The sequence below is a fragment of the Schistocerca americana genome, chromosome X (genome assembly GCF_021461395.2).
Source record: "Schistocerca americana isolate TAMUIC-IGC-003095 chromosome X, iqSchAmer2.1, whole genome shotgun sequence".
Taxonomy (NCBI): Eukaryota; Metazoa; Arthropoda; class Insecta; order Orthoptera; family Acrididae; genus Schistocerca; species Schistocerca americana.
In genome coordinates this window covers 946810911-946835354 of record NC_060130.1, presented here as the reverse complement: position 1 = coordinate 946835354, position 24444 = coordinate 946810911, and the positions used below count along the sequence as shown (strand labels likewise).

Genomic DNA, 24444 nt, shown 5'->3' with positions numbered 1-24444 from the left:
CTCTTTCGATTACCATTGGCCGTCAATGAAACACGGCAAGAACTTGGTATCTTAAGGTTCAAATGGCTCTGAGCACTATGAGACTTAACATCTATGGTCATCAGTCCCCTAGAACTTAGAACTACTTAAACCTAACTAACCTAAAGACAACACACAACACCCAGTCATCACGAGGCAGAGAAAATCCCTGACCCCGCCGGGAATCGAACCCGGGAACCCGGGCGTGGGAAGCGAGAACGCTACCGCACGACCACGAGTGGCGGACGGTATCTTAAGGCAAATTGCAGTAGCCAACGGCTTTTCTGCAAATTATGTTAAATGCCCGTACGATAGGATAAAAAACAGAAAATAAATAGTAGGAAGACGCACAATTACCCAGAAAAAAGAAGTAATAAAGAAAAACTGAAAACTATTCCAATGAAATTTTACGGAAAAATGTCCCAACAAATAGAAAAAAAGTTTCAGGAAATCTAAGGTTAGATGTGGCTTTCAAGTTAACAACACTCTGAAACTCCGAGTAAAACATAATTTGAGTAATAATTTTGATTAATGTAATGGTTCTGGGGTTTACATGATAGTTTGTAGCAGTTGTGACAAATTTTATAGAGGTCAAACTGGTCGTTCTTTTAAAGTAAGATTCAAGGAGCATTTGCAGGCACATAACAAAACTACACTGGGAACGCACTTGGCAGCAACTAGCCACACTATAGGCAATATCGAGAGTTGTATGCGTATTCCGCACAAGGTGGAAAAGGGCCGTACTCTCGAGTTGTAGGAGGAGTTGCAGACCTACAAGAACACGCGTCAACAAGAGCACTCGAAGGACAGAGCGATTTTTGGGCCCAACACCTACTTTGTTTTATTCGATAACATATTGCAATAACGACTTTTTCTTTTTTTTTCTTTATTGTATTTCAATTCCCAATCGGGGCCGGCTGGCAGCAGCATAGGCGCTGCTCTTCAGCCGAAAGACATAGAACAAAACAAGAGAAGACATTTAAAAACAGCAAAGGAGAGAATAAGGTGAACATAGATATAAAAAAGGGGGAACATCATGGAAGGCAATAGACAAGAAACGGGGTGACTGTAAAATGGAGATAAAAAACTGTTTAAAAGTAGCACACATAAAAAGCCACACACTGCGACGGTTAAAAGAACACAAGGCACAGTACGACAAGAGCATAAAGGTAGTGATGGATGGCATAGCACATAACGTAACACTGACGGCGAACCTCAAGGCAGTACACAATTAAAATCACACCTCTAGACGCACACGAGAAACAGCACTAAGCACAACACTGATGTGGCACACTGATGATGATCAATACAGAGGATCTGCCAGGCGCTAGGAGATGAGGGAGACCTGAAGAAGGCAGGGAGGGGAAGAGATGGTGGAGGGGAGCAGGGGGCGTGCGGAGGAGGGCCAGGTAGGGAGATATGTGGGAAGGAGAGAGGCAAGTATGGGGTGCAGGGTCTCAGGGGAGGGGGGGACGGAGGAAAATCCGCTCTGGGAGAAGTAAAGAGGAAAAGGGGGCCCTGGGGAGGTGGGGGGGGGGGTGAACAAGGCCAGGTTATAGTTGGAAGGAAGGGTAGATGTCACGGCGAAGTTCGTCATCCGGGAGGGGGAGGCGTTGGAAATTGCCCTGATGAAGGAGATGGAGGGTGTGGAGGTGGAGAGAGGGAGGGATAGAGTGATAGAGGTGAGGCAATGGGCGGAGGGTGGAGAGGAAGGAGGAAACCAGAGGGTGGGGGGGATCAAGCTTGCGAACAATGTAAAGGATGCGGAGATGTTGGAGGAACAGGAGGAGGTGGGGGGCAATAACGACTTAATGCCTCTCTTAGCCTTGTTGCTGATTTATCTCGAGAACAGTATGCATTTGCCTTATTTACATACATTCGTCGCTCTAATCCTGTGACTGATTGTATTCTACTTATTCATAGATTGGATGGGCAGAGAGTATAATCTTATTTATTGACTGTTAATATGTTGTTTAAAGCCGGCCGAAGTGGCCGTGCGGTTAAAGGCGCTGCAGTCTGGAACCGCAAGACCGCTACGGTCGCAGGTTCGAATCCTGCCTCGGGCATGGATGTTTGTGATGTCCTTAGGTTAGTTAGGTTTAACTAGTTCTAAGTTCTAGGGGACTAATAACCTCAGCAGTTGAGTCCCATAGTGCTCAGAGCCATTTGAACCATTTTTTTGTTGTTTAAACCTTTTCTGTGGGTCCTCTAGCCGTTAAGTTCCTACGATCGCTGTGCGCCTACGTAGCATCCTGGCGGCCGAGCCAACAAAGGGCGCTGATCATTGATCTGTCTTTTGTTCGATACAGTTATTTCTGTCATATAGACATTTTATCTTTCATAGATAATTTTTAGGTTGTTATAGGCTGTTCATTTTTGGAACACAACCTATGACCAGCTTAGAGACAGAAGTGATGTCACTTTCTGCAGGACTCGACCATCATTTTGCAGGACAATGCTTAAGCACATACAGTGCAAGCTGTTACTGATTTGTTTGATTGATGGGGCTGCTAAGCCTCCACACCCTCCATCTCCTTCATCAGGGCAATTTACAACGCCTCCCCCTCCCGGATGATGAACTTCGCCGTGACATCTACCCTTCCTTCCAACTATAACCTCGCCTTGTTCCTCCCCCCCCCCACCTCCCCAGGGCCCCCTTTTCCTCTTTCCTCCTTCTCCCAGAGCGGATTTCCTCCGTCCCCCCCCTCCCCTGAGACCCTGCACCCCATACTTGCCTCTCTCCTTTCCACATCCCTCCATACCTGGCCCTCTTCCGCGCACCCCCCAATCCCTTCCCCCATCTCTTCCCCTCCCTCCCTTCTTCAGGTCTCCCTCATCTCCTAGCGCCTGGCAGATCCTCTGTATTGATCATCATCAGTGTGCCACATCAGTGTTGTGTTTAGTGCTGTTTTTCGTGTGCGTCAAGAGGTGCGATGTTAATTGTGTACTGCCTTGAGGTTCGCCGTCAGTGTTACGTTATGTGCTATGCCATCCGTCGCTATCTTTATGCTCCTGTCGTACTGTGCCTTGTGTTCTTTTAACCGTCGCAGTGTGTGGCTTTTCGTGTGTGCTACTTTTAAACAGTTTTTTATCTCCATTTTACAGTCACCCCGTTTTTTGTCTATTGCCTTCCATGATGTTCCCCCTTTTTTATATCTATGTTCACCTTATTCTCTCCTTTGCTGTTTTTAAATGTCTTCTCTTGTTTTGTTCTGTGTCTTTCGGCTGAAGAGCAGCGCCTATGCTGCTGCCAGCCCGCCCCGATGGGGAATTGAAATACAAAAAAAAAAAAGGGGGGCTGCTAAGTGCTATACCACCTGCTGCACTCCCCTGACTTTAGCCCTCGTGAGTTCAACTAGATTTCTAAACTGAAGGAAACACTTCACAGCATTTGCTTCAGAATTGCTACAAATTCGTCCTGCAATAGACCGCGTCTCTTGAACTGTCAACACAACTGGCACTGCTATGAGTATCCTACGACTTCCACATCGCTGGAAACGGGTTATACACAATGCTGGTGACTACTTTGAAGGTTAGTAAAACTTTGAAACATGTACCTATTTTGTACGAGCTGTAAATAAATAGTTGCCACTATTAAAGTTCCAACCCTGGTATACATTAATAGAATGTTGTAAATACCATGAACCAAGAACCATTACTCTGTTCAAAATTTTAAAAATGAAGGATTATTTTTCTCTTAGGAGGGGCTCTTAGTTCCATAGAAAGGTCCGTTGTTAAATGCATTTGCCGTTTACCCGTCTTTGTGAAAGGGCACTTGAAGGGCATTTTTAATTTGAAACAGCCGCCGTCAATTTTCTTCTCCAGTCCGATGTTGTTTTCCGTCTCTACTAAAGTAATGGCCGAGGAAACGTTAAATTATAATCTTACTTTCTTCAAACTATTTTCTCGTTATTGACAATTCATTTTAATACTTGAGCATAAGCTTTAGAGTAATGAAGAGCATTCAACGTACAGTAACTATCTGAATGGTGAAGACCTCTTGTGCCGAATAGTAAATGTAACTAGGGAGGAGTCTGACGACGACATAATTAATTAAATGGAAAGTAGTCACATCTGCAACAAAATTATGATTCGGATTGCGTTTCACATAAAATGCTTTTGAAATACTGAACATGACTAGAATTAAAACTGTATCTCTAGGTAATTTAAGAAATGGTAATTGTAGGATGGGTTCTGGTGAGAGATTTAAACGGAGATTTTCGTTGTTAGTTTTGTTGCTGCTAACGCAGATGATGGCCATGGTGCTGTTGGCATGGCGCTGTTGTTGGTGCCGCTGGTTTGAGGGGCCGCCGCCGATTCCGTAACTCGTTCAGTAGCTGGGGAGAGGTACTGCAGGTGATCTTACAGTGTGAATAGCGAATACCGAGACTGTGGAACTTTAAGCTCACTTTCTAAATCGAGGACAATAATGAGTATTATGAAAACTGGTATATGACATGTTTCTTGGAGAAGACGAGAGGCTTGTTATTTCATAATGTTTGTGGAGTCTGATGGGTAACAGACCTAAATAATATTTGCTCGAATAAGAATATGTCAGTTTGCTGTTTTGGATGAGTGCAGATTCTTGCGGCTTGCAGTTTCAGTCCGACACGAGCATTATTTTGAAGAGGTGTGATGTGAAATTCCAAGCTACTTTCATGACCTCTTACTCCAAATAACAGACTTACAGCAGTTTCTATCGCTATTAGCTTACCACGCCTATTTTCATTCTCTGCTTTCTTATGGCATCATGTTCTGGGGTAACTCATCATTGAGTAAAAGAGTGTTCATGGCGCAAAAGCGTGTAATCAGAATAATTGCTGGAGCTCATCCAAGATCATCCTGCAGACATTTAAAGAGCTAGAGATCTTCACTGTAGCCTCATAATATATATATTCACTTATGAAATTTGTTATTAACAGTCCGAACAAATTCAAAAGTAATAGCAGTGTACATGGCTACAACACTAGGAGAAAGGATGATCTTCCCTACTCAAGATTAAATCTAACTTTGACTCAGAAGGGGGTAAATTATGCTGCCACAAAAGTCTTTGGTCACTCACCTAATAGCATCAAAAGTCTGACAGATAGCCATATAGCATTTAAAAGGAAATTAAAAGAATTTCTTAATGGCAACTCCTTCTACTTATTAGATGAATTTTTGGATGTAGTAAGTGGGTAATTTCCCCAACCCCCACAGAAAAATAAAAAAATAAAAAATAAAAATATTAAGTGTCATTTAATATTTTGTGTAATGTAATATCTTGTATAGAGTCCTCTTATTAACCTGACACGTTCCACATCATTACGAAGTGTCGTATCCATGATCTATGGAACAAGTACTAATCTAATCTTATCTGTTGGTGGAACGCGGCAAACAGTGCAGTCATAGTCGTAATGCGGAAACAGAGCGATTTCTCTGATGTCCAAAAGAGCACGATCATTGGCTTTCGGGTCAAGGGTGGAAGCATTTCCGAAACGGCTAAGTTTGTGAACAGTTCGCGTGTCGTCGTGATTAAGATACACTGTGTATGGCAAAATGGTGCTATCCAAAAGCGGCGCCGAGGCAACTGTGGTGCACCTGGGCCATTGATGACAAGGGCGAAGATGTGTTCGGGCCAAAAGATATGCAAATGTTGACCGACTGACCGCCTAGACGAACCAAGGGGCTACCAACAGTGTCTTCTCAACGACCGTTCAGCGAACGTTGTTCGGTATGGGCCTCCGCAGCAGGCACCTGGTTCAAGCACCCATCTTGACTACAGTCCATCGGCAACGAAGGCTGGAATTTGCACGCCATTATTGCAACTGGACGTCCACTGAATGGTGGCGGGTGGCCTTTCCAGATGAATCATGTTTTATGCTCCATCGGCATGAAACGCCTAAAAGCAAACACACTACAACAATAGTGGGCAGAACCCCGGCTGGAGGAGGGAGCGTTATGCTCTGGGAATGTTCTCGTGGCATTCCATGGGTGATTTTGTCGTTCTGAAAGGCACAATGGATCGACACAAATATGCATCTTTCCTTGGGAACCATGTCCACCCCTGCAAATACTTTGTTATTCCTCGGTACAATGACATCTACCAGCAGGACAACGCAACGTGTCATACAGATCTCATTCTACATGCACGGTTCTAAGAGCACCAGGATGAGTTTATAGTAATCCACTGGCCACCAGACTCCCAGGATTTAAGCCTGATCGCCGGCCGCGGTGGTCTCGCGGTTAAGGCGCTCAGTCCGGAACCGCGCGACTGCTACGGTCGCAGGTTCGAATCGTGCCTCGGGCATGGATATGTGTGATGTCCTTAGGTTAGTTAGGTTTAAGTAGTTCTAAGTTCTAGGGGACTGATGACCACAGAAGTTAAGTCCCATAGTGCTCAGAGCCATTTGAACCATTTTTTTTAAGCCTGATCAAGAATCTGTGGGACCACCTCGATCGAGCTGAATCCTCAACCGGGAAACCTAGCGCAGCTGGGAACGGCACTGCAGTCGGCAATGGCTCCTCATCCCTGTTATACCTTCCAGAACCTCACTGACTCTTTTCCTGCACGTCTCGTAGCGGTCCGCGCTGCAGACGGTGGTTATTTGGCCGTCTGACAAGTGCTCACATTTATGTCACTGAACCGTGTATAGACAGAGTGGTTTAAAACTGCCAAAGGAGAACGGAAGTTTTGAACCATTATTATTTAATATCGATTAAATCCGGTTGTTATTATTATCAGAGGAGACCTAATGAGCGAAGAACAAAGATAGAAAGATAGAGAAATGTAGGGTGAGAACTATTGACAACATTCACTGTAACATCGACACTGACCTTTTGATAGAAAACGTGGGAGATCTCAAATAACTGGTGTTGGATGTAAACTAACGTGTTATTCATATGGGTGTGCATCTGTACGTTTAAGACAAAATTCTTTGTGTTGGGAAAGACTAAGAAAGACTGAGCAAGTCTGCATAGACTGTGTCGCACAGAATTGCAAAAAGACAATGCCAGTGACAAATAATGAAAGCTCATATGACACATCCACCAACGCATCGTTCAAGGGAGACCAAGAATAGATTGGAAAGAGATGTTTCTGGCGTTCTCACATGGCCGTGAGAGTTGAGCTGTGAAGAAACACGAAGAGAAAGGCGAACAGCGAAGCTCTTCCGCTATGGGCACATACGAGCCAATCGGGACCGACCGACCGCCGTATCATCCTCTGCCAATGGAGTCACTTGGCTGCTGCATGGTGGGGCATGGGGTCAGTTCACAGCTCTCCTGGACGTTGCCGGCTTTTCAGATCTTGGAGCCGGTACCTCTCGCTCAAGTATCTCCTCGGTTGGTATCAGGAGACTGACTGATTGGTCTCCAATCTATGCCCCCCACCGAGGAAAAATTCTTGGCATTGTCGGGAATTGAATTCGCGTCCCCCGAATAGCAGACATCTACGATGACAAATCAGGTACGGAGACGGTCCAAAAGGGCGACAAATAATTTTAAATCGCCAGTCTAGAGGAGAATACTGCAAGTACGCTATTTTATTGGTTCAAATGGCTCTGAGCACTATGCGACTTAACCCCATTTTATTAAAAGACCTAGCCAATGAGTGCTAAAAGAGAATGAATGTCGCTAGAGGCTCGAATGACTAAGTTGTTTATGAACGAGGGAGGTTCAGGATTTAGAAGACCGTTGGACGCCGAGGTCAATGGATACGGCGGATGAACTCAGGTTAAACGAGTATAGCAAATGAAATCCGCCGCCACTGTATTTCCGAAACCATCAGGGCCTTCGCTTTCAGTGATTTTGAGAAATCATGGGAAACATAAATCAGCAGAGACGAACAGGAGTTTGAACTACGCTCCTTACGAGTACGAGTACAGTGTCTTAGCTATTGCACTAGCTCACTCAGTACTTACCATCAAGCATGCAGCTGAAAACATCCCCATCTGAACTAGTTTTCATTGCTTCTCCAGCTCTTCTCACCAATTCCAGCACTTCTTCTACTGCTTCTTCAACCATAAGGCTCTTTCGATTTAATTCCTGTATAAACATAAGTACCCAATGTGAAACTGGGAACATATAACTCAGAGAATGAATCGAAATTTTTTCACACAGAGTCGTAAAATGTCGGAGCAATATGAACTCACAATAGCCGCATTTCGACAGATATCCTCTGTCTGCTGCAGAAACTCTTCCACACTCCAAGGCTCGTCTTGAGGTAAAGCGTGGAGACACACTTTCTGCATGCTAGCTAAGACTTTTAATATTCGGTTTGAGTAAACGTCGTTGACCCTGAAATCAAAGAAAGTAAAATAAAGCAGAAAAAAATAATCCCATAAATAGAAAATATCTTTTAAATACCATCGTCTTTCATTTTAATGATCTTGGGAGTACATTTACAGTAGTAATAGAGAAATATGGACCGACTAAATAATGTGTACACTTTATCCTTGCAATTTATTCAGGAAAAGTTTTTCCACTACAGTTTATTAGATGCTGTGTTACTGACTTCTACTATGATGTACTTTCGCAACTGCAGAAGGCATAGCAACCGTCCGTAGAGGTTTCATTGTCTTTGTAAAATGAAGACCGTATGTTATCTCTTTTTCCACTAAATAATTAGCTTCCCTTCCGTCTAAGGTTCAAATGGTTCAAATGGCTCTGAGCACTATGGGACTTAACATCTGTGGTCATCAGTCCTATAGAACTTAGAACTACTTAAACCTAACTAACCTAAGGACGTCACACACATCCATGCCCGAGGCAGGATTCGAACCTGCGACCGTAGCAGTAGCGCGGCTCCGGACTGAGCTCCTAGAACCGCGAGACCACCGCGGCCGGCTCCGTCTAAGGGTTTGTGAAATTTGCCTAATATTCCCTAGCAGTGGTCAGAATAATGTACCAACCGCCCTAGCTCATCCTATTATTTTTCTGCACTTCATGTATGGCAGATATGACAGGTCAATTTGCAATTCGCGAAACAAGGCAAACGAAGTTAAGCCATACTAGCGCTGCATGACGCGTGATGCATACCGTATTCTGGAGACAGAGGGAAAAGACTCCGATACGCACTCGGTATCCCAGAAGCAATCGTCTGCAATGTGAAAGAGGGCATCCCAGGGGCAATGGAAAGCAAGATCACCTGCAAATTCGCACTCACTTCGGCGTCAACGAAAAGCTGCCATTAGGATCCAATAACGCTATCGATGCCTTCGGATGACTAGCGGAAGTGCTGAAGACAGACAGCGTCTCTTATAAATTCCCAGTGCAGTAGGTGATAATTATGCACTGTTTCCGAGGACTAATGGGATAAATTGGTATGAGGCCGAGTGGAGGACCTAAAGCAGAGGGCTCTTCACCCTCTACAAGTTGGAGAATTTCAGGAAAGTTATCCTGAGAAAGTCATGAGTGCACTATATACCGAGGTTCAGCTAACCTGTTCAGCTAACCTGTTCAGCTAATTTTCTGAACTGTTTAAGATAGCGGACTTCTCGTTTAACTGAGATGATTTTTTAAAAAGTTCCCATTAAATGATATTTATTTTTCTTTCATCTTCGTTTTCTTATTTTTCCCTAGCGTATATGTCTAGTAAAGAGCCCGTTGAAAGGTCTCTGTTGGATTCCTTTCATGTTAATTTCTTAAATATGTTGTCATTTACGGCATAAATTCCTCTTCTAAATTTACTGTGGTGTTTCTGACTATCGGGGAGGAGACTGTGCAGTGGAACGTGTTACTTTTACACATACACAAGAACGATCTGTCACACTACTACACTTTAAAACACAGTTTATAGATAATTCATGACACACAGTCTCATACGGAACCTACATCCGCTTTCTTTTATATACTGTATATGATATGATACTGTCATCCCCCTTCCCTTCTGTGTGAGAGGATGAATGAGCAAATGTATTTCTAGTTGCATGCTTGAGGGTAGCAGACAAGCCTGTCTGCTAGAGAACAGTAGGACCAACGTCGGAACAGGTAGCTACGCTTTCTAAAAGCAGAGAGGTTTCTATTCTTAGTATGGTCCTGTCCGTTCCTTGTCATGTTGGTATAGGAAGCTGCCTCTCTGGTCACTTCCGTTTGTATCTGTTACCACGCTCGGTAGGAGCCCAGGTCAGTCTGTCCGCGGCGAGCGTCTGAAGTGGTAAGATCTCCGGCTAAGCGCGTGTCTGCTAAGTCCGTAGGACAATGGATTTCTTAAGTTTAGCCTAACTGAAAATTTAATCACCTTTATTTCAGGTTTAGCTCTAAAATATCTAATGTTATCTTAAATTGCAACGCAGTGTATTTCGAGTGTGAAGTTCAGAATATCTTCCAGTAGTTGCTTTGTCACTACTTTGTGAGTAAAGTGGAACCACGTGTTGATCAGTAACTCTAACTAAGATCATCAATCTTAAATGCGAATGTGCGTGAGATTACGTATAACGTCTCGTCTTGACAATATTTTTCAATATAGCAACTTTCCTTTATGTTCAACCCATGTGGGGTGTACTTTGTGAGACCAGTACCACGTGCTTATACAATTGTTTGACCCATCAGGTTAATAGTAAGACGGTAGTAACCAGTTCGAGGTTTTTCTTTTGTAAATTGTTTTTCGATCTAATTTATTTTAATTATCAAAATTATTGTGGAGTTACACTCTTTGTGTAAACCAAGTTGACCACGTGAAGCATGTGTTGTAATCATCAAAGTAGCCCTCAGCTATTCTTTTCGGGAAGATTTCACAGAGAGTTAGTATGAATTTAGTATACCAGTGTGTGATAATTACATGACGGACAGGATTGCGCTACGAACGTAACTTCTTTGGGTGAAAATTGAATCGGTTGGTTGTGGTTAATTTCCTCTTGCATATGTTTCAACGTTCTTCGTGTGTTATTTTATGAATGCAGTGTTGTATGCAGTCTCCAATCTTGGCTCCATATTTGGTGTGTTCTGTAAGATTACAAACTCACATTTTCACAATCCTAAATAAGGCACCAGTTTAGTTATGAATCAAGTTTAATATGCTCAAATTTCAATGATCAATGTTAAAACAAATTTCCAAATATAAACTGATTTATTTCCTTTTATTTAAATTCTCTTTTATATATATATATCACCGGTTGTCGTATGACGATTATAATTAATGTTAGTCTGGTTGGGAATTTGGAAAGCTACACTGGATACCTGGTGAAACAGTTGCTCCGTAATGCAAGGTTAACTTCCCCAGACAGCTCACAGCTTTTAACCCACTTTTATGGTCTTGAATATCAGCACCGCTTAAACCACAAATTAAGGCAACAACATTACACCGTGTTTTCTAGATTTGGCAAATGTCACTTTATTTAACTGTGTAGCGGCAACCCTTCTTAGAGGGAGGGAATTCGTGTGCGCCATCCGCCTTTCAGTCGTGTAAACCTTGTTCTACATGTTATCGTGAAACTTCCTGGCAGATTAAAACTGTGTGCCGGACCGAGACTTGAACTCGGGACCTTTTCCTTTCGCGGGCAAGTGCTCCACTATCTGAGCTACCCAAACGCAACTCACGCCCCGTCCTCACAGCTTTACTTCCGCCAGTACCTCGTCTCCTACATTCCAAACTTCCCAGAAGCTCTCCTGTGAACCTGACGGGGCGTGTGTCGTCCTTGGGTAGCTCAGATGGTAGAGCACTTTCCCGCGAAAGGAAAAAGGTCCCGAGTTCGAGTCTCGGTCCGGCACACAGTTTTAATCTGCCAGGAAGTTTCATATCAGCGCACACTCCGCTACAGAGTGAAAATCTCATTCTGGATACATGTTATCGTATTTAACCGTTTGTGTATCGCATTATCTGAAGTTTAATTTGACGAATACCTGGCAGTTTGCTGAACGAGGGTAGAAAATCGCTAAAAAACCGAAATCAGACTGGTCCCGAATATCAACACACGCTCGTTAATCCGCCGCGCTAACTCTCTCCAGAGAGCTCCCTGGCTCACAAGCTAGCGCACTGCATATGTCACTGTACTAGCAGATGTGTAATCTCTTTTCCTTCCTATATTAATTATTAGAATGGTGCATAAGTTCGTAGCGTTTTTGGTTCGCATGTTGGTGCTATGTTTGCTATGGGTTTATATATCGGTTGTCGTTTTTAATTGTAGTTAACTGTTGCTATTTGAGTTTACATACTGTCATTTGAAGATAGTGGAGCTGTGGACCCTAGAAAACGGAGTGCCAAGTGGCGAAATCGAAACGTTTACGACACGTTCTTTTGTTTGAGTTCAATAGAGGGGTGACAGCAACGGAGGAAGCCAGAAACATTTGCGCCATGTAAGGTGATAATGCCATTGGACAGAACACAGCAAGAAAGTGGTTTTCTCGTATTAGGACAATCATTTTGACGTTAGTGACTCTCCACTTTTAAGAAGACCTCCGAAGTTTGATTAGGGTCGTTTAAATGCATTAATCCACAATTATCGAGGTCAGTGCACTCGAGAACTGGCAAATGTGATGACATGTGATCATTCCACCATAGTGCGACATTTGCGTGCAGTGGGAAAGGTTCAAAAATCGAGTGTATGGAGACCGCATGGTCTCAGCCAATATCACAAAAATCATACGTGCATCTCTGCTTGCTCGTTATCAATTGGCTCGTGAACAACACCGACTGCTCCTATCCTGGATCGTTACTGCTTACGAGAAATGGTGTCTTAATGATAACGTGAGGGAAATAAAGGAGCGGTTAAGCCGAAACAAAGCAATAATTCCCCGTATAAAGAGAGCTGTGAACATCCACAAAAAATAATGTAAGCATCTCGTGGAAAAGCGACGGTGTGGTGTACTAAGAATTGCTTCCCCGAGCTGTAGCCATCACTGATGAGCCTGCAGACGCAATCCTAGAACAACGACTAGACAGACTGCGTGAAGTGATGCTGCTCCACGATACCGCCCGCCCGCACTCTAGTAGATTAACAAAAAACAGAATACAGGAGGAGAGTTGGAAGCCATTCCACACCCACTTTATTCACATGATCTTGCACCCTCAGATTTTCATTTTTTCCGCTCTCTATCGAACAACCTTCAAGGAACTTCCTTTCTGGATAAAGATGCGCTTCGAAATTGACTCGATGAGTTGTTAGCCTCAAAACCATATGACTTCTATGGTCGTGGAATCAAAAAGTAACCACAGCGTTCGCAGCCTGTTGTAAATAGTGAAGGAGAATATATTATTGATGACTGAGGTCTCTATTATGTCTATCTGTTGGGTTTATTGAACTTATGAAAGAACGCTACGAACTTATGCACCAACACAATATATATATATATATATATATATATATATATATATATATATATATATATATATATATGTCAAGAAATAGAATCATATTAATTTCTGCTGCTAGTATTGTGGTTATAAAAGAGGCAAATTCAACAACTTCTTACTCTTCAAAATCCGATTAGTATTTTGGGAGAAATTACATAATTTAGAACTTAGGATTTACCTGTTTTAGACATGAAACCGACTGCTATCTTACGCAGAAATTCGTTTTATTATTCTTAACTTTCGCGTCAGGCTGATGGGACGCTCGATACAGATAAGAAAGTATACTTACAAAAGCAGAATAATGGAGAAAAGTTTAATTTAAAGCTGATACTAATCACACTTGGTTACATGTGATTGGACTGACACAACAACTGGAAGCAAATGACGTGACACTGAAGGATGATTCACCAGATAACTAGGTGATAGTTCAGCTATTGTTTCTACCAGAATCTTGAAGGAAATGTGCATGTCAAAAATTGAATAAAAAATGCAAATGAGGTATAACGATTGTTAAATAATAATTTAACATCATTAGTTTAGTGATAAGATAAAACACTGAAACGGTTCTGTTTCAGTGCGTTGTTAGTTCACAGTTTCAGAGCATGCTTACTGCTGTACCCCGGACCTGTTGCCTGCGACTAGAGCTATTCACAAGGGAACCTCCCCATCGCACCCCCCTCAGATTTAGTTAAAAGTTGGCACAGTGGATAGGCCTTGAAAAACTGAACACAGATCAATCGAGAAAACAGGCAGGCATAGCTTTTCAATCAAAACATTGTCTAGAGTGCGTTGAATGTAAATCTATATCTACATCTACATGGATACCCTTCAAATCACATTTAAGTGCCTGGCTGAGGCTGATAAATACTACGATCGGCGTACACTAAAGTTGTAAAACTACAGTAGGTTATTTCGGACTACCGTAACTGAGTGTAGACTACGGTAGTTTTTCTAGTAGCTTTGGTCAGTTAAGGTCGTACCCGCCTTACATGTAGGTTAAATGTGTTGCATATCAGTCGGGCGTTACCTCATAATGAGAGAGTTTTTACGTATGTGATCACTATCTCACTGACTCCCCTAGAAACCAGAAACGGTAAACTGTCTAGAAACTGAGTGAGGACATATAAAGGGAGACGTAACATATGGAACATTTTTGTTCTACATCGTTATCCTCCTGTCTCTACTTAAAAATTAACAATAGTTACAGCAAAATGGAAACTGTAAATGTTTTTAATTCACTTTCTTTTAGAATAAATGTTGATTTGTAATGTGAAACTGAAGGATGTTGCAGTAAAAATAAAGAAAACATTCCAGATTTATAATGCAGTGCTATAAACCGCAATTTCCTAAATAAAAAGTGAAATAGTAGAATATAAAACAGAAATGTATCAGATATCGCTTCTGTATTTCGTCGAGCTTATACAGGGTGTTTGGAACTTCCCGTTACAAATTTCTAGGACTTATGGAGAGGAGTGAATACGTAATACTTTGAACAGGAACACAGTTCAGACATTTAAATCATCCCCTACTGCTTGAGGAATTGGATTAGGCGTGACGTAGTACAATTATTAGGTAATAATTCGAAAGGAAAGATAACGAAACATCCGTTTATCACTTAAGCTCATTTGCTTGCATTAACACTTAAACATTGCGTGTTTACATTATTCCAGAACAAAAAAGAACCCAGCATAGTGTATGTACAAAACAGTACTGATGCATTACGACAGCAACTCGATGTAACGACCACCAACGCTGTTACAGACATTGTTCCTTCGCAGTATGTTCTGGTACACACTCTCCGTCCCACCTGGTGTCTCTTCAATTTCTAGTATAGCGACGAGAGCTCGTGCCAGCAGATATTCCTCTATCTGTACAGGGGTCTCGTAAGTTAAACTTTGTATACCACCCCACAAGAAATCCGGCGATCGTGGCGGCCACGCGGTTGGACCATCTCAGCCTTTCCATCTTTCACCGTATCGTCTGTTGAGACATCTCCGAACCGCACGTGTGAAGTGAGGTGGTGCACCATCATATTGAAACCACATTTGCTGACGCACATTTCGTGGCGCAGCTTCCAAGAACGGGTCCAATACACGTCATCCCGCCTACTCTATTGAATACCAGAACAAGCAACTTTGAGACTTTTCGCTTTCCCTCAGCAAACTTGGACGCGTTACAAATCTGGATTGAAACCGCGTAGAACGGAAACGATACATTTCCCGAAATGAGTTCCTATTCAAAATATTATGTACTCAGTCCTTTCTACAAGTCCCAGAAGTTGGTAACGGGAATTTGCGAACATCCTGTACAAAACATACTTCTGTTATTCACAAATAAGTTCCTCATTTATAACTAATAAGAGGAAACTCTTATCTCATAATGAAGAACGTTCTATTGAGCGCAGAATAACAATAATAATCATATTGATTTTTTTTATGTTTGTGCATGTAAACTGTACTTGCATCAAAAGTAATTGATTCAGTTACGTAAAAACACGAAAGTTACAAGATTAACTAATTTTTATTACTTATAAAATGCAATTTATATTCTGTAAGGATATAAAATACACAATGGACTAACACTGAATGAAGTGCAGTTCAGATAATGTGAAAAAAAAGAGGGAAAAGACAGCAACAAAAGAAGTCGTCAGCTAGCAGTTTCTCTCTTACACATTCATTTATGTCTCTTTCCCTACCAATGCTACGAATATTACCGGTAATCCTACTGTTTACTACTGTTTACCGCGTCATTTATGTACTACACCATAACTACGGAACCCGAGTATTGGTAGAGCTCAACTGTAGAGCACACACACTGACCAGTTTACAAACTGTACGGAAACAATCGGCGCCAGCATCGCCAACCTGTGCTGCTCAGATAACTGACAGTGGCGCAGCATTCGCGGCACTGTCGTATCTGCACAGACAGCATATTCACCGAGCACAATGGAGGTATCCGCTCACATGGCGCGTTACGTAAGAGCAAGCAGTTCTATTGATGGAGCCGCAATTGATAGAGCCCGCTCCTCAGTGTCCAAAGCTTCAACTGCGGCACCAACCACGGACGGTCTACACAGCATCGCTGCAACGAGCAGCCAGCATTCACTACTGGAACCATCACCTCCACCGACCATGGCATCATTTGGACACTGTGCTCATCGGACGGTATACACCAGTTGAATTAGACTTTGTGCTTGTGTGAAGTAATTGCCTTTAGCTACAAATGTCCGACTGCATTAAGAATAATTTAAGTCTTCACTATATTCCACATAATCGTCTTGAGAGGTTTAGCAACAGTTTAGATAATTCTCATTTGTTATTCTATTTCAGTTGCACATTTTTAATTAGATTACATGTTTCGATCATTCTTGATATCTTCAGATCTAAGTAGTTGCGTCAGCAAATCCGTCTTGTCTACTCAGAACCACCTATCAGAATACTGTCAAGACACTCTGACATGTGGTTCTGGGTAGACAATATGGGTTGCTGACGCAACTACGAGGATGGTTCAATAAGTAGTGCTCCAATTTTTTAAAATGCCATTAATATACAGAGACAAACGTCCTTGTTGATGCTTCGCATTTGATGTTTGTTCCGTGCGCCGGTGAAGTTTCGATCCGTTCTGGCAGATGACAGAGGCGTAATACACCGTCAAAGTGGCGTCTACGTACGACTCATGTTACAAGCAGCGTGCTGTTATTGAGTTCTTGTAGAAAAAGAAACCTTGGTGAACATCCGTAAACGTTTGTGTGCACTGTATGGCGCTGATACCGTTGATAGGAGTACAGTTGGGCCATGGGTAAAGAAAGTTACAACCTCAGGAAATGCAGAAACAGAGCATCATGGTCAGCCACGTTTGAGACGTCCTGTATAGTTACTACTTCAGACATGCTGAATTGTGTGCATGCCATTATTCGTGCCGACCGGGCATCACAACTCAACAATTGGCTCTACAGTTGTCGGTCAGCATTGGAAGTGCGTCTGCAATGATGGAGACTCTCGTATGTTTAAAGAACTTCTCACGATGGGTTCCACGAATGCTCGTAGCGGACCACAAGATTCAAAGAAAGGCCTTTTCATCTGAATTATTGGAGCGTTTTGAGACCAACGGAGAGGCCTTTCTGTCACGGATCGTTATGGGGGACGAAAGCTGGGTGCACTACTTTGTGCTGGAAACAAAAAGGCAGTCCATGGGGTGGCATCATCCACATTCACCACAAAAGCAGAAACTCAATACAACCCCCTCTGCTGGAAAAGTCATGGTGACAGTCTTCTGGGATTGTGACGGCGTCATTCTCGTGGATGTGATTCCAAGACGGTCAACCATCAATTCAGAGGCATACGTGAAGACTCTGAATAAACTCAAGAACTGTTTACGACGTGCTCGATCGGACAAGAATCCAGGAGAAATCTTGCGCCAACACGATAATGCACGCCCAAACACAAGTCTGAGAACACGGAAACGCATCGCCAAATGGAGTTGGACATCATCGCCTCATCCACCCCACAGTCCAGGCCTGGCGCCCTCGTACTTCCATCTGTTTGGGCCGCTTAAAGATTCTCTACAGGGAACACACTTTGAAGATGACGAGAGTGTCTGTCATGCAGTGAAAACATGGCTACGCCTACAGGACAACAGCATTTACCAGCACGGAATACATCCTCTTCCACAACGTTGGCGTACGGCCGTAGAACGTGATGGAGAATACGTAGAAAAAAAGGACATGGACAAGACATGTTGATATATATTGTCACCAAATTCTAACTCTTAACAATAAATATGTTTTGAGAAAAAAAAATTTGGGGCATTACTTATTGGACGATCCTGGTACTTAAACGTGTAGATGATTGAGAATGATCGAAACATGTAATCTAATTGAAAATGTGCTACTGAAACGGTACAATAAATTAGATAAATTATCATAGTTTAAGTGTTGTTCATTACTGACTTCAGTGACTTATAATTTTCTTCTGACACCTTAATTAGGGAGATCGCATCTTCTGTGTCTTTCAGACATACCTGCGTATGGAGTAGTGTCCCCGTGGACATTAAGTTCTGAATTTCTTGGTTTGTCTGTGTCAGAAAAAAAGTGTTTGTTGTTGTACTAACTGGGATAAATATTTCCGTGTGTGGTCATACTCCGGTCACTACACTCAAAACATGCACGTCACATCGGATGTTACTCCTTTCTTCATTGGTGTCAAGCATCCGGAGGAACACTGAGTTGTAAAATGTTTATTTATTATGTACAGTATTTGTACCTATTCGATCTCTGTGCTTTCCTTTACACCCTTTTGAATGTTTGGGTGAGAAACTGAGTTTGTTCTGAAAGTTCTGCGGGGAACTAGACAGTTAACCACTGTTTATCTGAGCTTTGCCAACCTAACAGTACTCATGCAGTCGAGTGTAGTGGCAAACTAAGGTCAGCTCAGAGGCGTGCCGTTTCCGCAAAAAAAAAAAAAAAAAAAAAAAACTCTAAGCAGGTACTGGCACTAAGTAACGGGTCCGTTCTTTCCTCCACCTACCATTAAGGCGTGAACGGTGAAAACTGCGCCGGCCGGAGTGGCCGTGCGGTTCTAGGCGCTACAGTCTGGAGCCGAGCGACAGCTACGGTCGCAGGTCCGAATCCTGCCTCGAGCATGGATGTGTGTGATGTCCTTAGGTTAGTTAGGTTCAATTAGTTCTAAGTTCTAGGCGACTGATGACCTCAGAAGTTAAGTCGCATAGTGCTCAGAGCCATTTGAACTATTTGAAAACTGCGAACAACAAGCACTCTTGTTCCGGAGGCCAGAGTATAAAGCCCGTTTCACACTGGAACACTGGTGACGGTCGCCAGTGACGGTCACCGGTAATTGTGGTGAACACTCCTGGATCAGCGGTGTCCGACACCGCACGTATTGCCAACTGATTAATTAGTGACATGGACTCTAGCTAGGAGGAACTTTCGTTGGTACTGAGGAGGAGGAGGAGGAGGAGGAGCAGAAGAAGAATGAAGACAAAACGTTTATTACACGTACATCCACTGCTACATGATCGGCTGCAGAAACGATTGTTTTATACTCTTTACGTCGTTTGAGGATACAGTAACTGTTCAGGGGTTGCAGGACATGTCACCTCGTTTAGTCCGTGGAGGAAATATTGCGAGCAGTATCAGAGATGAGTTTGCAAACTACTTCGTTAGCCCTGAAGGTGGCCGGCCGCGGTGGTCTCGCGGTTCTAGGCGCGCAGTATGGAACCGTGCGACTGCTACGGTCGCAGGTTCGAATCCTGCCTCGGGCATGGATGTGTGTGATGTCCTTAGGTTAGTTAGGTTTAAGTAGTTCTAAGTTCTAGGGGACTGATGACCACAGCTGTTACGTCCCATAGTGCTCAGAGCCATGTGAACCCTGAAGGTGAAGAGGCTTGGGAGCTGCAGAAATGTTACGTGAATGTTAATGTGGTTAGACCTCATTGTTCATCTGGCATTGTATTTGTGATGTGCATTGCGCAATTATTACTATGTTAACTGTAAGAATACTCATTACTGTATTCACTGAACTGATTGGAACTTACAATTAAAATTATAGTGTGTCAGGAACTTGTACCTCAATAATATTATAATAAATAAATAAAATTCATTATTGTAGTAGCCACATATTCGTAAATAATTGTAATTAAGAATAATATTTTGACTCTGTTTTTGGACCATAAGGCGGAACGCCTTAAGACGCTGAAGAAAAGGGGGCAAGAGATGCAAACCCTGCTAGCCACCACTTTATTGCTATAGTCATCGCTTTTGATATCCCAAATAGCGGGACGACTTTCTACTTCATTTATAAAATCTTCCGTGTTAATGCAATCTAAACTCATGGCTACAATGTGTACACCATAATATACAATGAATATTTCGCGGCACTGTCTCAGAAATGACTGACTGTCTGTTGGCAAAACTGCAGCGCTGTGCCTGTGATCTGTGTCCCAGTGCGAACACTCCAGTTCAAAGTAATGCATGTCCGGCGGTGACTGCTGTAAACACAGTGACCGTGACCGTCAAATGTGGCGAGGGTGAGTCGCTGCTGCGTCACAGTTGCCCGGTGAGGCGGTGTAATGTCCCGGTGTGAATGCTCCAGTTCAAACGAATGTATCTCTGTCGGTGACCGTCGCTGGTGACCTTCACCAGTGTCCCAGTGTCCCAGTGTGAAACGGGGCTAAGATGATGCTCTTCAGAGATTACTGTCACAGCTTTGGAGTTAGGTAGGAATACACTGATGGAAAAAAATCGCAACACCAAAACAAATTAATGCAAAGTAATGAAATTTCGGGAATACATTTGTCTAGGTAACACATTAAAATCATAGGCTAATATAAGTGTGAGATAAGTCGTTGCAAATATGAAATACTGGTAAATTAATAACCGGTGTAACCGACAGAATGTTGAAGGCAAGCATGCAAAGGCGGATGAATTGTGTTGTACAGGTGCTGGATGTTAACTGTGGGATGGAGTTTCATGCTTGTCGCACTTCGTCAATACAGGGACGGTTAATGCTGTTTGTGGATGACGCTGGAGTTTCGTCCGATGATATCTCATATGACAGAGACAGATCTGGTAATCGAGCAAGACGAGATAACATGTCGACACTCTAAAGAGCATGAGGAGTTACAGCAGTGGCAGCGGTATGTGGAAGAGCGTTATCCTGTTGGAAAACGCCCCGTGGAACGCTGTCCACCAATGACAGCATGTAGCTGCAGTTTATGGGGGGTCATGGCCCATCGAACATAGGCCAGTGTGAGGTGGAGCGTACACCATTAAGTTAAGTAGTGGTTTTGACTTTGTACATATGTACTGTTTGTGTTTTCCTTTTTTTCGTTTATAAATGTATAGCTATGGTGTTCTTTTAATCATTGACAAAGGTCTTCTTAGGCACTTGTGGGTTTTATTGTTCTGATGAAGGTGTAGTTATCTACGACGAAACCTATGTTGACACTAGGTACTTTTTTCGCAATCGAGGCGGGTTTCTAGTTTTTTAATATAGACAGCATAACAGGTCGAACACCACATTTATGTAAAAATTTGCAGTCTGGGTGCGTGGCACAGCTACGAAGGTGCTCCTCCTGTCGTACGAAATCGCAACCTAGACTATAGCTCCAGGTGTAGGTACAGTGTGTCTAGCGCGTGGACAAGTTGGTTGCAGGTGCTCAACTGGCCTCCCCTAACCAACACGCGGGCATCACTAGCACCAAGGCAGAATCACCTTTCATCAGAAAGCAAAACAGACTTCCACCCTGCCCTCTAATAAGCTTTCGCTTGACGCAATTGACATCGCAAGTGACGGTGGTTTGAGATGAGTGGAATGCACTCTACAGGGCAGCTGGCTCGGAGTTGTCCTTGAAGTAACCAATTTGTAACAGTTCTTTGTGTCCCTGTGGCGCCAACTGCTGCTTAATTTGCTGCTGCAGATGCACTACGACGCGCCAGACCAACACGTGGAAAATGATGGTCTTCCGTCTCGGTACCCTCACGTAGCCGTCCGGAGTCGGTCTTCTTATCACTGTACATTCTCGTGACCAGTGCTGCCAGCCAGAGATGGGCAAAACTGTTCTTTTCAGAGATCGGATCAGAACTGTTCACTCCCTGAAATGAATTAGCTCTTTTTCATGACTCACCACTCATTTACAATAGAAAATAAATGGAAGGCACATTGCCCTTTAAACTTGGTTTATTCCACTACTATACCTGTATTTTGATCTTATTTGATCCTATTTTGAAGTAACACAGATAATGAGTAAGAATTTTGTATTGTTTATTGAAATTTCCACGATATGACAAAGTTTTTGATTATTGATTTATTTTGCACTATCGTGGTTTTTTGGGTGATCGGAAAATGTTGTAACTTCAGATTTACATTAACAATATATTTGGCTACAATGTATTAAAATTTCATTAACCTCATACAAATACATCGCAAGCCATATATTTTTAAAGTGAACGTTTCCTTCCGAAGACGCCTAAAATCGCAAAATCCGTACCAGAATAAGAAAAAAACTATAAATTTGACTGTAAAACGAAAGTGCTGCATATAGCCTTACGCAGAATAAAACAAGGAAAATATTGGTGTATCACATTTTGCGATACGTTTATCGGTTCGCTCGTAATTAAAGCGTAAATTCGAGTGTCCATAATAAAAATCCTATAGTAAGAGGAGTCGTCAGGAACCTAATCTAATCAGTTTAAACAAATAAAAATAAAATAAAAACAAATGATGTATACATAACATAATAATGTAATATACGTAGCGGTATTACTACGAAGAACAATATCCAGTAGAGACGAACTCCGATGCAGAGCCGCTGAGTCGAGCAGGTCGAGCCGCGAGCTGTATTACTGCGTGAGCCGAGACCGCAGAGACCAGAGTGACACCGGAGTCGCTTTGCTCAACGCTCTGGCTAGAGTCGAGACAGTGGAGTGAGCGTTGAGCGGGCGAGTTCCGAGGGTGGGGGGAGCGGTGAACTCACCCGCTCCGAGACAAATCGTCTGTTCTCTTGCGAGCAGGTTGTTGCAAGTAGTTCATATGTTATCCGCTAGGTGGCTCTCTGTCCTGTTGCTCGCATCAACTGCCCAGAGGGCACGACGTGCGACTGAAACGATCGCCGACAGAGTGCGATGCGAAGTCAAGCTGCGCCAGACACTGCGCGCGGCAGACGACGCACAGAGACGGCACGGCATATGTGAAACACAAAATCCAATGGGGCACTGCACAATTCAGGCAGCCAAGGTAGAAGCAGGGCAGAGGCCGGCGCTGGCTGTGTTGTGTGGCGTGCACTGTGCTGTGACCAGCAGAGGCGCCGCTGATATGCTCCGTCTCTCTCTCTCTCTCTCTCTCTCTCTCTCTCTCTCTCTCTGCCGTCGGAAACGTTTGGAGCTACCGTTCTTTTTTTCTGAATCACAGATTGTTCACTCCTTTGAAAGATTCAACTCTATGAATTAGTTCAAGAGTGCATCCCCCATCTCTACTGCCAGCAGACATGTACAGTCGTGCTCAAAAGTATCCGAACGACATGAATTGCATTTCACCTGATTCGCATACAACCCTCATAACGCAGCTGTCTAGCAGGTCCTTTAATCGCCCCTCGGTACAGTCGTTTGACTGTTGAAAATGGTTCCAACAAATCACCACTAGAAAACACTGCTCTGTAGTGCAATAACCCAAGATGTAAAGTAATACTACGATACTACAAATATCAGGAAACACCTTATCACAGATAAGACTGTCCTTAAGGCTTGTAAGCTCACATTTATTAGAATAAATGACTTGCCTGAAATTTTCCCTCTCTCATTATTATGTCATATAGGTAATGAGCGTAGTAAGTTCGTCGAGTTAATGATTTCCTCTTCAATGTGACGTAGTGTACTCATTATTTAACACAAAATGACATTAAAAATTTAAGTTATTCACGAGCAGCTAGCTGAGAATACGTATGAACTTCAAATGACACGACGAACCGTCTCGTTCTGCATCTGGATTCAAACCCGGGTCATGCAGACTAAGCAAAGATTTCGTGACTGACGGAACCTGACAGTCATTCCAGACTAGGACAACAGAGAGTGATATACCTCGATTTTAGACAGTATCAGCAAATATCAACTTTAAATTACATTACGTAAACATTTTTAACGGCCGCGAATTCCTACCCAGCATTTATTGTCCCTGTTAACGAACAACGAGAGATGTTAAATATTGCTTCTTCACAAGTAACTTACTTGAAATGCCATGAGGTAACGCTTTGTGTTGGACAGGGATCCGAACCCAGAACCTAATTGGATTGTTATCGAAGCACAATCAACTGTGACATATCGGATTTTCTCGGCAGTAGCAAGTTGTTTTAACTGAAATGACGAGACAAAGCACTAATTTTGTCCTTCTCAGGCCTCCACCCCTGCACCTATCGCTGTTATATTCTATAGAAAACGAACGTTAAATATGGGTTTGTTACACCAGCAGCGACATGTGAACATGTTTGAACTAGAAACAATATGACGAAGAGTTCAATGCTGAATGGGAGTCGAACCCCACACCTACCATTGTTAACTACACACAAAGTGACGTCAGCTACCAATTTTTTCTCCACCAGCAGCTCGGTGTAACATCCTTGAACTTACAGTGATCTCGCAAATAGTT

At 43.0% G+C, this 24444-nt stretch overlaps 1 protein-coding gene across 1 annotated transcript in view; it reads right to left on the bottom strand.

Annotated features, from left to right (window-relative positions):
• The window catches only part of LOC124556419 (dynein axonemal heavy chain 5), an 876134-nt gene that overhangs the window by 611675 nt on the left and 240015 nt on the right, over positions 1 to 24444 (bottom strand). The window contains exons 19-20 of the mRNA XM_047130377.1: positions 8151 to 8295; positions 7920 to 8043 (exon numbers count right to left, since the gene is read on the bottom strand). Coding sequence (XP_046986333.1) covers positions 7920 to 8043; positions 8151 to 8295 — 269 coding nt within the window. The remainder of the gene's footprint in view (positions 1 to 7919; positions 8044 to 8150; positions 8296 to 24444) is intronic.